This window comes from Pecten maximus, chromosome 2 (genome assembly GCF_902652985.1).
Source record: "Pecten maximus chromosome 2, xPecMax1.1, whole genome shotgun sequence".
Taxonomy (NCBI): domain Eukaryota; kingdom Metazoa; phylum Mollusca; class Bivalvia; order Pectinida; family Pectinidae; genus Pecten; species Pecten maximus.
Window position 1 is genome coordinate 24,065,199 of NC_047016.1, and position 16,615 is coordinate 24,081,813.

General features: G+C 37.8%; 2 protein-coding genes across 2 annotated transcripts in view; one reads left to right on the forward strand and one right to left on the reverse strand.

Annotated features, from left to right (window-relative positions):
* Positions 1–360: 360 nt before the first annotated feature.
* On the reverse strand, positions 361–8,057 carry LOC117321575 (probable low affinity copper uptake protein 2). Its single transcript, XM_033876036.1, has 5 exons — positions 7,932–8,057; positions 6,119–6,191; positions 5,612–5,813; positions 4,964–5,079; positions 361–3,356 (listed from the first exon to the last, which is right to left on the reverse strand). Exons 1-5 carry the CDS (start codon positions 7,932–7,934, stop codon positions 3,220–3,222), a joined length of 531 nt encoding a protein of 176 aa, XP_033731927.1. The 5' UTR covers positions 7,935–8,057; the 3' UTR covers positions 361–3,219.
* Positions 8,058–8,155: 98 nt separating this feature from the next.
* The window catches only part of LOC117321576 (abnormal spindle-like microcephaly-associated protein homolog), a 57,504-nt gene continuing 49,044 nt past the window's right edge, over positions 8,156–16,615 (forward strand). Inside the window, 5 exon segments of the mRNA XM_033876037.1 lie at positions 8,156–8,834; positions 10,007–11,792; positions 11,794–12,870; positions 13,367–13,459; positions 13,902–14,051. Of these exon segments, the coding sequence (XP_033731928.1) occupies positions 8,262–8,834; positions 10,007–11,792; positions 11,794–12,870; positions 13,367–13,459; positions 13,902–14,051 (3,679 nt within the window). The 5' untranslated portion in view covers positions 8,156–8,261.

Below are 16,615 nucleotides of genomic sequence, written 5' to 3' on the forward strand. Positions count from 1 at the left end.
AATCACAGTTCAACATTAATTTTAAAATCCCGATCAAGTATTTTTTTGGTAAAACTAACTTGGAAAATTTTATGAAAATATAACACTCATATCAGTCTTTCATTTTTTGTCTATTTTAAGGAATACACACACTCAGATTTTGAAGCAGTCCGAGTTTCCTCTGGCCCTGACACTATGTCCTACACAAGACATGGTGTCGGGGCCAGAGGAAACTCGGGCTAGTTTTGAAGTAAAGGAGAAATGAGATTAAGCTGATCACCTTTTAAACAACTGGGCCCTGGCGATAACAAGATTGTTAATGAAAGGCTGGTATTCATGTTAAAACAAAACTTTCTTAAGAAATAAACAGAAACACATTTATTTGCTTGAAGTTATTGTAACAAATGAATTTTATTGTAAGTAGTTTACTATATAAATAACTGGAATCAACAAACATAAACAAAGTGTATCATTGTAATTAATATCGAGTTAATACAAGATGCATTTTTGTAATAAAACGTACATGCAAAGTGTATTTATCATAGTAACATTTACAAATTACATATGTTACGTACTGAAAACCCATACAGACTCACATTTTTGGAGTAATGGCCACACAGTTTATACCGTTTTAATGTCACAAATGATGTCGGATAAACAAAAAAAGTAGGCAAAATTTTTTTTTAATGCTGTAGCTGATTCCTAACATTTCTGAACATCTGAAAGTGAATATATACAAAAATGTAATTATGCAACAATTGCATCAAATGTAACAACCAAACTCTTATATTAAAAGTTTATAAAAGTACAAAGATGCATATAACAGAGATAACATTCTGCATCCACAACATACATTATGAAAAAACCTAGTCGTGTCACCTGTACATATTCTCTGTGTTAATAGTTTGGTAGCACTACAGTTACCCAGAAATGGCCAAAACATTATTCTTCTTAACAAGATTTTGAACTAAATTACTCATTCATGAAATTTAGGTCGAATTCTGCATATGATGCATGCAATCTGTACAGGAACCCTTATTTTGGGCCTAGTTTCACCACTTTTTTGTAGCACTAAGTTTTCCAGATGTGACTGTGGTCAAGGTAATTCTTTTCAAACTTGCATGCACAGGTGTTTGCGCGTGCATGGGTGCATGAAGACAGATGGAGCACAATTCATCAAAGTTGGTGGGGAACAATGTTCAGCACCGGTACAAATAGAAACAATGTCAATGAAAGGTCATATCATAAAAGTTTAACGATTCACCAAATAGAACAGCAGTAAAAAGCATCTTAGAATTATAAATAATGTCGGTCAGATCGCTTACTGACCAACACATACCAACACACGCACAAAGTAGCAATATTTCATTAAAATGTACATTTGATATATGTATTTAGACATCTCATTTTGACGTATACACAATTTCACTCAAAAACAATAAAATCTTGTTAACCAGGGATGTTTGGACATGACATCTTCATTTTCGATGTATCTACTGTCGATTGTTACCCTTAGATTATATATATCACTGTGTCAATCTCGAAGGCTTGTAATGAGTCATTTCATTGGTTCTAGACATATATGCCTGACCAATCACTAAGCTGCAATCTGTCCATTGAAAACTTAATCTAAATCAATTTTACCTGATGCTGCCAAGTGATTCCTATTTATAGTTATCAAATAAATTACAGGTATGAATGAATCTTTGTTCCTTGGCTAATCAAAGTATTTCCTGTGCAGAGAATAGTGTCAAGTGGAGGAGATAGATAAAAATAACACGACAGCACATACTTATCATAATATCAATGTTAATTAGTAAAATCAATGTAACAGGAGCATAAATAATCATGTAAACAATTAAACTGCATGCTGAAACCAACGCTGAAATTAAGAAAATACAAATACTATAGACTTTTCACTAAAAATTTGGGCCATAACATTTTAAAAGAGAGAAAAACTAAGTGATAATTTGAATTTTTTAACAAGTGATAATGAGACAACAACAACTTACAATAGTACCAAACCTTAATAAATCACAAAATTTATTGTTTTCTTCAAGTTTTCTTTAAAACAATTTTCAATGTATCAAGAATGTAAGGCTAAAAAGACTGATAAATAATTGGCGTTGTAACATTAAAACAAAAACAAATGTTATCTATCTTTTACTTGTTACAGTTCATTCTAACTGTCCTTTCCACTCAGAAAATCTAAAAAAACATAAAGCACACTATTGTGATCTAACTTACATCTGTATGTGGAAAGGCTAAATAAAAACAATGACAGAACCGGTAGTTTTAAAAGCACAACAAATAAGCACATAAAGTTAAAATGTAAAACCAAAATGTAAGCCATCAAAATTCATACATTCCACACAGAGCAAGCTTCTAGGACAACATAGCTTAACCATCTAAATGAGATCTGGCCTCAATGTGTTAATGCTTCACACCTTCAGGGTCAAAATATGTTAAATGATTCTTCAAAATTTAAACAAATCTGATTTTGTACACATTCATACACACCAATGTTATCATTATTATATACATCAGCAATGAGTCACATTTGAAATCTTAATCATATTGTATACATTGTATTGTATACATTGTATAGCTTAATAATACTATCTACACATTACAAACATAGGTAAATAATGTTCAAATCAAATTCAAATATTACAATAAGACTAGATTTAGTTTTAAATTTCAAGACAGTTTGACTTTAATATGTCTTCACAACCCACTGTTTTGATAAAGTTGGAAATAAAAGAGTTCGGATAAAATGAAACTGTCAAGTACACAGTGTTTTGACAACTTTTTACAGAGTAAAACAATTATAAAATTATAGCTATATTAAACTGGCATGTTAAGATGATAATCTAACTAAGTTTTTAACGTTCCAAACCTTTCTCCAGGTTGCAGCACTAAAATCTAATAAAATTTACAGAATGATCAATTCAAATCAAATCTTAACTTGAATATTTTTGCAAATATCAATATATTCACTGTGTAAAAACTAATGTGCTGTGTAAGTGAAATAACTACTTTCTAAACATATTCCTTAACTTAAAATTTTCTAGAGAGTTCTGTATTAAGAGTTTTCCTTACAGAGCCAATAATTCTTTCTTATGGAAAATTTTAACTCAAGGAATTCCCTTCAGTTAAGGAATAATGGTGAAACTCTGGCCTGGTTTATTTTGAAGTTAGATGTGCTGCTACTCAACGACTGCCAAATTTATCTGGAAGTTAGATATGCTGTTCCTCAGGGACAACCAGATTTATCTGGAAGTTTGATGTATTCTCTATTGATGATTTCAATCCTTCATACTTCGTCTGCATGTTACTCCTCAAACCACCAAATATGAAGAACCCAACTCCTGATCCTACAACAGTGGAAAAAGTCCAAATAGTTTGTTTAAACAGAATTTTATTCAATAGTTTTCAATGTATATTACTACAGTGAAACCTGACTTTATTGACTACTAACAACATCCTGTATCTTCAGACCATATCCACTGGAACAGTGACATGCTCCACCGTCATTGCCATCACTGAGTTTACCAACACACTGTCATACCTGACACTGACTTTACCGTCACACTGTCATACCTGACACTGACTTTACAAACACACTGTCATACCTGACACTGACTTTACCGACACACTGTCATACCTGACTTTACCGACACACTGTCATACCTGACTTTACCGACACACTGTCATACCTGACTTTACCGACACACTGTCATACCCGACACTGACTTTACTGTCACACTATCATACCTGACACTGACTTTACCGTCACACTGTCATACCTGACACTGACTTTACTGTCACACTGTCATACCTGACACTGACTTTACCGACACACTGTCATACCTGACACTGACTTTACCGACACACTGTCATACCTGACACTGACTTTACCGTCACACTGTCATACCTGACACTGACTTTACCGACACACACTGTCATACCTGACACTGACTTTACCGACACACTGTCATACCTGACTTTACCGACACACTGTCATACCCGACACTGACTTTACCGTCACACTGTCATACCTGACACTGACTTTACCGACACACTGTCATACCTGACTTTACCGACACACTGTCATACCCGACACTGACTTTACTGTCACACCTGTCATACCTGACACTGACTTACCGACACCACTGTCATACCTGACTTTACCGACACACTGTCATATCTGACACTGACTTTACCGACACACTGTCATACCTGACACTGACTTTACCGACACACTGTCATACCTGACACTGACTTTACTGTCACACTATCATACCCGACACTGACTTAACTGACACACTGTCATATCCGACACTGACTTTACCGTCACACTGTTATATCCGACACTGACTTAACCGACACACTGTCATATCTGACTCTACCGACACACTGTCATATCTGACACTGACTCAACCAACACACTGTCATATCTGACTCTACAGACACACTGTCATATCTGACACTGAATCTACCGACACTCTGTCATATCCGACACTGACTTTACCGTCACACTGTCATATCCGACACTGACTTAACCGACACACTGTCATATCCGACACTGACTCAACCAACACACTGTCGTATCCGACACTGACTCAACCAACACAATGTCATGTCCGACCCTGACTTTACTGACAACATTATGATGTACTATATACATACCAGCGATGACCCCTATGGTGATCCACACATTATATGTCATCACTGCCAACATTATGATGTACTATATACATACCAGCGATGACCCCTATGGTGATCCACACATTATATGTCATCACTGCCAACATTATGATGTACTATATACATACCAGCGATGACCCCTATGGTGATCCACACATTATATGTCATCAATACCAGCATTATGATGTACTATATACATACCAGCGATGACGCCTATGGTGATCCACACATTATATGTCATCACTGACAACATTATGATGTACTATATACATACCAGCGATGACCCCTATGGTGATCCACACATTATATGTCATCACTGCCAACATTATGATGTAGCCTGTGAGTAGGTTAAAAGTGTGGGTCAGCATTCCCAGGCAGTGGTATTTAATTCTGTAAGAGAGATGATTACCAAGGGAGATAATAAGCAGGTACTTTCACCATTTCACCTTCTAGTTCAATACATGGTATATGCATGATAGATTTTACTTTTACTTTTGACTATCATCAGGCAAAAATGGTTGCCACTGCATATATGCTAAGTACTCGCCTCAGGTACACTATTTGATGAAGGACCTTCAAAACTTGTGTTTCACATTGAGAAGACATTGTGCTGTGTAGCATATGTAGGCCACTTTTATGTAAGTAGGAACTGAATATTTCACTATTTAATCAATTTACATGTAATCAAAGCAGTATTTGTTCTTCAGAGAAATTATGTTTATCTTATTGAATCAGATGATATTTATCTTATTGAATCAGATGATATTTATCTTATTGAATCAGATGATATTTATCTTTATTGAATCAGATGATATGAAATGAAAATAAAACATACCAATTCTTAACAATGTGAACAGGCAAATACTGACATAAAAACGGTATATATTTAAAATAAAAATGTTTTTCACAAATTTAAAACTACCTTCTCGATCGAATCTGTTCTAAACTTGATGGAATCATCAGTGAAGCTGTAAGATCATCTCGGTCATCTAAATCTTCTGTGTCAGTAAAACCATAGGTCAACGGGTTCTGTGCAATTCGTGCTGACCAGTACAACATCAACATTTTGGCCCCCTCCAGTAGGAAGGTCATAGCTCCTACCACCAGACATGTCACAACCAAGGCTGAATGATGAAGGGAAACAGCTCAAGTATTACAAATAGATGAAACATATGCTTTAATAAAAAATATTTGAAAGATACCAAAAAGTAACACGTGAATCCAAAATATTATTTGATATTTACAGTACTACATATGTGATTACAATGCGGGGGTAACCATACACTTTATTGTTTGTGTTGATTAGACAACATTGCATATATATTGAATAACAATTGTAAATAGCATTATTTATAGAACATACAGGAACTATAATGTCTGTGAAATCCCTGGATGATGTCAGTGAACAACAAAATTAATCTGAACTTACCACTTGTACTTTCAACATCTAATCCCTTGAAAAAGAAATTTTTCAGGGAACCCTCAAAATTGAAATGATCTTTCTGAAATAAAAAAGCAAAGAGACATTTTTTAAATTTAGGTACCTCAGTAAACATATATACATGTATATACGGAAGTAGGATATTAATTGGTCAACAATTATAGTTAGTATTGATTACAGAGCTGTTAACCAACCCAAATGCACCTTGCTTACTGCTTTGAAATATATATATTCCACTGTCGATGCATCATCAGTTATCATGTCCATTTTCTCATCCTGAAATCATTTTGACATGACAAAAAATAACATGCACTGATATTTAAGGATTCTAAACCAAAGAACGATGCTTATATTTGAGGTGTGCATTTGATATTTAAGTCCAAATGATCTTAATTTTACCCCCACTTTCGACTTTCGAGTGTTACACCTTGTTGATATAGTAGGAGTAGGAGCTAAATTTTTCTATGTAAATGTAAATTAAGTATTTTCGACTGTTGACTGGTCAATAATTTTGACTGTTGACTGATAAGGCATGAAACAACAGTATACTATAAATACTAACCAGAAGCAAACGCCTGTGGTATATCAAACACTACACGTGTACCACATCTAAATTAAGTGAACAGATAATGTGCTTCCAATCCTATACCTTATAAATAATTTGCTTTCTATGGCGAAAATCCTAACGTTTTATTTTATCAAAATCAAGATTAATATATACCATTGCTAATGTTTTCAAGCAGTGTATCGGCTATCTTTACTTAATGAAGAAATATTTGAAACGATGCTTACTCAAAACCATCCGATAATTTCACACACTAAATCACGAAATCTTTTACCTTTTTTATCCTATCTGCACTAAATATAAAAAAAAATCATCACTGTACATAACCCTCTTTACGCCCCTTTCTCCAACAGATGGATGCTAATGTAATTGTCATTTTGTACGGAATTAGCATATCATAAAGAAGAAGATATGCATGTATAACCAATGAGAGACCTATGAAAATGAGAGATGACCCCTACAGACTGGTCAAGCACGGGCTAGTGAGTAGAAATTTTGAGTCTGTGAACTGACTTCACTTGTATGTTACACCACACTATTAACTTATATGTTCATATATCTAACCGATCATTATACAATGTCTTTCTTCATAAAACTGAACCATATAAATGATAGCCAGCAAGTAAAGCTAAGGGAGTAGAGGGAATTGCTTGCTCATCCATCTGGTAATCTGGTAAAAACAATCCGGCTGTATATCCAAACAGCCTGAAGCATGATATGAACTTGTGAAATTGCTGTACAGGGTGAATATAGTGATCATTATTCAGTGTCTTTCTTCATAAAACTGAACCATATAAATGATAGCCAGCAAGCTAAGGGAGTAGAGGGAATTGCTCGCTCATCCATCTGGTAATCTGGTAAAAACAATCCGGCTGTATATCCAAATAGCCTGAAGCATGATATGAACTTGTGAAATTGCTGTACTGGGTGAATATAGTGAAATCAATCTGATAACATATATGTATCCTCGTTATACACTGAAGTTATGATGTTCTGTACTTTAATCAGATATACAGTAAATCGTACATCAACTTAAAATAGGATGACACCATGTGACGATCTTAGTTGTCAAAAAGCTTTTTCTGACCAGAAAACAATCCAATCAGTACAGCACATATAAACAAAAGGTTACCATTGACTGTTTTTCTCTCAATCTAGCATATGGTCAATCTCACACTAAATATAAACGATCAATGGCATTTCTCTATATGCGATCAGTAATTTTAAACCATTTACCATTTCAAGTTTTAAATGTTCATCCCAAAGCGAAGTTTTACATCAAGGATCCGTAAAATTATTGTAAAACCAGCTCTCGGATGAAAATACTTCCCTCACAATCTTGTAGATTTCATGGCTACCATTTTATTGTCATGTGACACCTAAATATAGAATATGTACTTCCGGTAAGTTAAATTTTTGTAACGCGTGATTTCATTGGTTGCCTGTGGAACGGCTCGAAATTCGGATTCGAAAGGGTGATGGGGAATGTTTACGTTTTTCATCGTTGATAGACTTGACTATCAATGATAGTATATATATGTAGAAACAGTTTTCATCGTCTACCCGATGGATTTCAACAACAAAACAGGTATTTTCTCTCCTCATCAAGATGTTGAAGCGGAAAATTTCGGCTCTGTCGCCTTCACAACTTCAACGCCGAGCAACCCGACTCGACGAAGTGGAAGGAAATCATGGTTTGATAATTTGGGAAACACGGGGAAAGGTACTAAATATGAAATCGCGGTTGAGAAAACGGTTAAAAGGCGGTCAGCTTGTCGACGAAAAAGTGAAGAAGAAGATGTAGAAATTCTGACATTGACTCATTTCACAAATCCGCCAAGAATAGGTTTTGGTAGAGCAAAACCTGGGACAACAAAAAGGCGAAGCTTATTAATAAAAAATCCTCACGAGTACCCACAAGATGTTAAAGTGGAAAAATTCCCATTCAAAAAGCATTTTGACATCGACGAGACAAAGTTTACAGTGGAAGCAGAGGGCACCTTGCTGTTGACAATAACATGGTCACCAGAAGAAGAGGGAAATTTTAGAGAGATGATTCTATTTCAGGTCGATGGATCATACAGACTACAGGCTTTTGTATTTGGATGTGTGGAAAAACCTGCACCCAAGAAGAAAGTGGTGTGTTTAATTTTATAACTATGAGAAGTTACTGTAACATTTGACATTAATCTGAAGGGTTCTGGGTATCTTTCCACAAGATACATTAACGTTTTTGTGTGTCAGATGTTTAGAAAAGTTTTAATTAAATATATACATCCTCTATAGTATGCTATTATGGAGGAAGATACATGTATTATTTAACTATTAAGATTTTCCTACACAACTGACAGACAAAAACCTAAGCGTGTCATAAAGCATTCATATATACTTATATACTCGAGGTAAGGCATATATTTATTTAAATGAATCATGAGAAGAAATTACCTGGATAACTGATCTTTTATGATTGACACCAGTAATTAAACTGACATTGTTGATTACATTGCTGTAAGGCCCAAAGTTAAATAAAAATTGATTAGTTAAAGTCATTACTATAGTTTACCAGGTACCAGCGTAATTAGAAAAAGAACAGATAGGCTACATACAGGGTGTAGTGTATACAGGCGGAGGGATATTCTTGAGATTGTCCTTGGGATTAGCTGGGTATATTGAGCATGGGGAATTGGATAGTATATGGAAATTTGTGTCTAGAATTAGTGTGTAGTAGTATCTAGTTCAACCATATAGCTGATCATATGTGAATTTTGAAGGTGAACCTATTTAAACAGAATTAGTATCAATGACAGTGGGTTGTGAGAAAACTGTACATAAATATGTACATTGTCTATGCTATATATTGCTTAACAAAGTTAGAAAACTTTAGTTCAGAATAGCTGGTTATGATACATTTAGGCCAAGGATGCAGCTTCTTTTCATGTGCATCTTGTGGAAAACTATTCAGAACCCTTCAGACCACATGAACATGTATTTACCTCAGTCAATATTTTGATTGCTATAATTTAATAGAGGATCTGACATTATGAAACTGAGTATTGCAATATTGTAGTGCTTTTTTAAATTTCTCTAGGGTACCCTGTGTGAGATAAATTTATCCCATCCCTATATACATATAAATAGATATAAATAATGTCATTAATTTAGTGCAGATTTCATAGGACATTGCAATTGATGATAGCACAATGAATAGCCAATAGGTTTCACAACAGCTTACAATTTTTATTTTTTAAGTGTGATCCTTGATCATTTTCTCATTAATAATATCTAATGTCAATCAATTTCCTCTTTTTCAGAGAAAAGGTCTGATGGGTAGGGCTACAAAAAAACCATTTGCTATCATACAAACACCAAACCTAGCTAATATTGCCAAATCATACAGCCCAACAAAGGGAGAAGTGAGAAAGAGCAGTGATGGACACAGAAGACTGTCAAAGGGAAGAGAAAACAAAGTTCCTGTTAAAAAGACTCGAGCAAAAAATCAGGATGATTTCCATCCAACACAAAAGCATTCTTTGGAACAAAATGAAGAGAGGAATGAATGTCTTGATTCCAACATCAAAATTAGTCACATTACCCCCATCAAACCGACTGAGAATATTGAACTTTCATCTGCAGAATTTGTAGTTCCTAAGGTAGTGAAAATGCCTAGTAAATCTTCCTTGAAGAATATTAAAGGTGGTCATCAGGATGAATTGGAGTCTCTGTCACCTTTAGTTGCCAAGTATCTTGATAACAGTGATGATGATGTCATTGTGGTAAGGCAAACCGTGAACAGTGAGGATCAGGCAAATCTGCTAAATACACCTGATAGACTGTCTAACAATCTAGATACTCCAATCAGGATCCTTTCAACAAAGCAAGGAACTGCTAGAAATGTTACAATAGCACAAGAAAATAAAGCACCAAAATGTGACCTTAACACACCTGACAATGTTCACCTGGTTCTTGAGAAAACTCCTGATAAAAGAAACAACTGTCATGAAACAGAGGAGGGAACCAATGCCCTGTCACCAAATAGTTTCCTGCACGACTCTCTTTGTAGTCAGAGGGGTATTGATACCAGCCTGTTTGATGCTGGTTCCACAATCAGCAGACAACCGGCCCATTCCACCATACTTCCAACTCCAGAGAGGATGTCCAGGGCAGTCAGTGAACCCATGAAAGATTTTATTAGCCCAAACAAATTTTTGAAGGAGCTGAATGATACACAGGAGAAACTTGAGCTCAGTTTCCAACATGACCCTAACACCATTCCAAGTCCTGAGTCCATTTTGAACAGTTCAATCCCACATGCCATCATGGTGAAACAGTTGCAGACAGTTAAGATGTCGTTGGCAACTCCAAATCCTGTGTTTTCTCCCCTGCCTTTAGATAACAAAAGAGAGACATTTGTCCTGAAATCTACAGTCAATGCCAACCAGTCGCCTGCACTTCGCAGGGAGACGTTCATTAAGAAAAGGACAGCAATCACACCAAAACCAGTGTCCTCCTATCCTAAAAGTACCATGGTCACAAGGCAAGGGAATCGAAAAACAGCAAAAGTGGAAATAAAATCCAGAGATGTTCCTATTATGAAGAAAGCAAGGAAGGGAAACAAAGATAGTTTTTGTAAGAAAACTATAGGTGGAACATTCAAACATGACAGAATAAGTGAAGATAGTTTGGATGGAGCAATTCATGGATCACCGATTCCTACACATATTTCATCTACTACCAGCATTTACCAACAAGCCATCAACACACCAGAGCTACTGGTGAACAGTAACACTGAAGCCATGGCCTCAGAAGGAAGGACATCAACTGGAAGAGGGTTGTTTACACCATATGATGTAGTTTCTCTGCCATACAACTCCCAAAACCCTGTCTTTGAGTCCCCTAACAATCTCACAGCTGATTTGTCAGTAGCACAACAGTTTTCAAGCCAAGCATCAGATTCTATGTCCTCCGATATCAGAAGGGAAAAATATGACAGAATGAGTAAAGACAGTCTTGATGAATCAATTTCTGCTACAAACTCGACAACAGTAACAAAGGAAAAACCCTGGAATGATATCACCCAAGAAAGACAGGCTTCAACAGGGAAGAAGTTGTTTAACACAGGAAAGTGGAGTCTCTCCATCATCACAAGACTCCAGCTTTCAGTCACCAAGTTCTCTGCCTGTTGATACGCCAATGAGAGAACTATTTACCCGTCGGGCGACTCTGACAGTCACTAAACAGCGGCCATCTGATGCACTTTTACAGGTCGCCCAAGAACGTCTCTCATCTCAACTGATTACAGAAGACATTGTTTCTGATAGCATAGCTCATTCTTTGTCAAGTGACTCACCAAGACTGCATACACTTTTACCAGAGGAAAATCCTGAGCGTTGTATCTCCATTTTATTAAAGAATCGTAGCACTTCACATTCGATGAGGCACACACCGACTGAAGTTAGTGTCAGTAGTAGCATTAATAAAACCAGCAGTTTTACAAAGACTCCTCACCAACTACCTACCAGTCCAAACCCTGACAATTCACGACGGTCTACACATGTAGTAGAGAATCCAAAGGTCCTTGACCTTAGCATTATTGGCAGGAAGCGTTTATTTCCACCACTTGAGGATCCTGACGATGAAGCTGTAAAGCACACAGACAACCTGACCACAGAAATGGCTGCTGCCACTCATGCTACTGAGGTTAGCTCAGAACATATAACAAGGAAGCATCCGGACCCAGTTACATTGGACAGTGAAAATCTTCCACAACAAGCAACCGAAGAAAAGTCCCACAAAAGTCTCAACAACCGTGAAGATTCTTTGAAACCTGAACATGAAAAGACTAGTGTTCCTGATGTGGGAAAAGAACAACAGCAGACCACAGACAAAATGATGACACTTTCACAAGAGAGGAAGCCATATGTTGCCTTTATAACTGGTTCTCCTGACAATCCCACTGTTGTTGAAAAACCTATCATGACCAACAAAATTAGGGAGAGTGTGAAGAAGCGGACCCACAGTGAAAACCGAGCTGTGAGTGAGGCCAGCAATAAGAGGCTGAGGTCTACACAATCTATACACACTGGTTTGTCAGGGAAGGTCCAGGCAACCTCTACATTGTCCCATACCACCACCAAACCCAGACAAACAAGGTCAACTAAAGGAGACACCAAAACGGGTAAGTGTAGAGCAGCTAGCTGGATCCATAAAGGAAATTTGGATTAAAAGACTGAACTCTTAAATCATGTTCAGATGTAAGCTTCTGCTTTTTAAGCAAACTTATATATGGAATTTAGTCAATTTTTCAAATTGATGTTATAGATCTATACAAAATACTTACGTTTTACAATTGAAAATTCACCAATGAGAGTTTTAATGAAAAATGATCAGACAGCTATCATAAGTTGGTCTCCCCGACTATAATTTTTGGTATATATGACAACAATTCTCTCAAATACATGATTCCTGGTTAATGTTGGCAGAAACAGCTGCTTAAATCAGGACATCATTATGAATATAAATAGAAGAGGTTACGATAAACAATGGTAAGTTAATGTCAAAATGTCCAAAACTGGCCAGTATAGAATATGATCTACTCGATTATTATCACATAATTCCTGAAACATTAAAAAATAGAAGACATAACAGCTTGTTTTCCTTACTGTTCCAAACAGGTGTATCAACGAGACCTTCCAATAAAACCAAGTGTGCAGTGAAAGGTATCGCCCAGACCAAACTCATCCTTATGAAAAAAGCACGTCCAACAGGTAAACACTTTTTGAAATCAGACACCCCAGGCTTGTTTAGTCTTGCCACTAGCAAAACAGTAAATCCATTTCAAATCTTTCATTTGATTGAAGTTGAATGACCCATGCATTTTGGATTTCAAGTTCCAGTTTCTCATTTTTTTTTTTCTTCTTCATTTTACCTAAGATTCACGTAGTGTTACATATTTTCTTAATTTTCTAGGTCTGTAAAAAGAACATTATTTATTAACACATTATGGTACACATGTTATAATCTATACCCCTACAACAAAGTTCAAGGTGTGGACGAGAATCAGAACATATCTTCTATAAGTTTTCTATGAGATAATTTGGTACTGGTGGCCTAAGGAGGCATTTGATGAATAAAACTTAATTTTCTTTAATTCCCTTCTTATAAGTTAGAATAGCTGTTGCCTATACTTGTAGCTTATCTTTCCCACAGCTTTGCCAAAACACCCAATGCCCTTTGCATCCAAGAATATGTACTATGATGAGAGATGGATTGACAAACAGGAGCGAGGATTTGTCAACTGGCTCAACTTTGTGCTAACACCTGCTGATGAGTATCAGCACAGCAACAAACAAGTGAAAGGTATGACAGGCCTGTTCTAAAGGCTGTCTGTGTTACAGGCCTGTTCTAAAGGCTGTCTGTGTTATAGGCCTGTTGTAAAGGCTGTCTGGGTTACAGGCCTGTTCTAAAGGCTGTCTGTGTTACAGGCCTGTTCTAAAGGCTGTCTGTGTTACAGGCCTGTTCTAAAGGCTGTCTGTGTTACAGGCCTGTTCTAAAGGCTGTCTGTGTTACAGGCCTGTTCTAAAGGCTGTCTGGGTTACAGGCCTGTTCTAAAGGCTGTCTGTGTTACAGGCCTGTTCTAAAGGCTGTCTGGGTTACAGGCCTGTTCTAAAGGCTGTCTGTGTTACAGGCCTGTTCTAAAGGCTGTCTGGGTTACAGGCCTGTTGTAAAGGCTGTCTGTGTTACAGGCCTGTTCTAAAGGCTGTCTGTGTTACAGGCCTGTTCTAAAGGCTGTCTGTGTTACAGGCCTGTTCTAAAGGCTGTCTGTGTTACAGGCCTGTTCTAAAGGCTGTCTGGGTTACAGACCTGTTCTAAAGGCTGTCTGGGTTACAGGCCTGTTCTAAAGGCTGTCTGGGTTACAGACCTGTTCTAAAGGCTGTCTGGGTTACAGGCCTGTTCTAAAGGCTGTCTGTGTTACAGGCCTGTTCTAAAGGCTGTCTGTGTTACAGGCCTGTTCTAAAGGCTGTCTGTGTTACAGACCTGTTCTAAAGGCTGTCTGTGTTACAGGCCTGTTCTAAAGGCTGTCTGGGTTACAGGCCTGTTCTAAAGGCTGTCTGTGTTACAGGCCTGTTGTAAAGGCTGTCTGTGTTATAGGCCTGTTCTAAAGGCTGTCTGTGTTACAGGCCTGTTCTAAAGGCTGTCTGTGTTACAGGCCTGTTCTAAAGGCTGTCTGTGTTACAGACCTGTTCTAAAGGCTGTCTGTGTTACAGGCCTGTTCTAAAGGCTGTCTGTGTTACAGACCTGTTCTAAAGGCTGTCTGTGTTACAGGCCTGTTCTAAAGGCTGTCTGTGTTACAGGCCTGTTCTAAAGGCTGTCTGTGTTATAGGCCTGTTCTAAAGGCTGTCTGGGTTACAGGCCTGTTCTAAAGGCTGTCTGTGTTATAGGCCTGTTCTAAAGGCTGTCTGGGTTACAGGCCTGTTCTAAAGGCTGTCTGGGTTACAGGCCTGTTCTAAAGGCTGTCTGGGTTACAGGCCTGTTCTAAAGGCTGTCTGTGTTACAGGCCTGTTCTAAAGGCTGTCTGTGTTACAGGCCTGTTCTAAAGGCTGTCTGGGTTACAGGCCTGTTCTAAAGGCTGTCTGGGTTACAGGCCTGTTCTAAAGGCTGTCTGTGTTACAGGCCTGTTCTAAAGGCTGTCTGTGTTACAGGCCTGTTCTAAAGGCTGTCTGGGTTACAGGCCTGTTCTAAAGGCTGTCTGGGTTACAGGCCTGTTCTAAAGGCTGTCTGGGTTACAGGCCTGTTCTAAAGGCTGTCTGTGTTACAGGCCTGTTCTAAAGGCTGTCTGTGTTATAGGCCTGTTCTAAAGGCTGTCTGTGTTATAGGCCTGTTCTAAAGGCTGTCTGTGTTACAGGCCTGTTCTAAAGGCTGTCTGGGTTACAGGCCTGTTCTAAAGGCTGTCTGTGTTACAGGCCTGTTCTAAAGGCTGTCTGTGTTACAGGCCTGTTCTAAAGGCTGTCTGTGTTACAGGCCTGTTCTAAAGGCTGTCTGTATTACAGACCTGTTCTAAAGGCTGTCTGTGTTACATGCCTGTTCTAAAGGCTGTCTGTGTTACAGGCCTGTTCTAAAGGCTGTCTGTGTTACAGGCCTGTTCTAAAGGCTGTCTGTGTTACAGGCCTGTTCTAAAGGCTGTCTGTGTTACAGGCCTGTTCTAAAGGCTGTCTGTGTTACAGGCCTGTTCTAAAGGCTGTCTGTGTTACAGGCCTGTTCTAAAGGCTGTCTGTGTTACAGGCCTGTTCTAAAGGCTGTCTGTGTTACAGACCTGTTCTAAAGGCTGTCTGTGTTACAGGCCTGTTCTAAAGGCTGTCTGGGTTACAGACCTGTTCTAAAGGCTGTCTGTGTTACAGGCCTGTTCTAAAGGCTGTCTGTGTTACAGGCCTGTTCTAAAGGCTGTCTGTGTTACAGGCCTGTTCTAAAGGCTGTCTGTGTTACAGGCCTGTTCTAAAGGCTGTCTGGGTTACAGGCCTGTTCTAAAGGCTGTCTGGGTTACAGACCTGTTCTAAAGGCTGTCTGTGTTACAGACCTGTTCTAAAGGCTGTCTGGGTTACAGGCCTGTTCTAAAGGCTGTCTGGGTTACAGGCCTGTTCTAAAGGCTGTCTGTGTTACAGGCCTGTTCTAAAGGCTGTCTGTGTTACAGGCCTGTTCTAAAGGCTGTCTGGGTTACAGGCCTGTTCTAAAGGCTGTCTGGGTTACAGGCCTGTTCTAAAGGCTGTCTGGGTTACAGGCCTGTTGTATATGGGCCCAGGTATCATTAGCAATTAAACATTTTTATCAATTGACCTACTTGGCAAACAGTGAAATACTCCATTTGTTACAAGAGTATTTGTATTTTTTCAACAAAGATCAAAAGCAATTTTATTGTATTTTTAGCT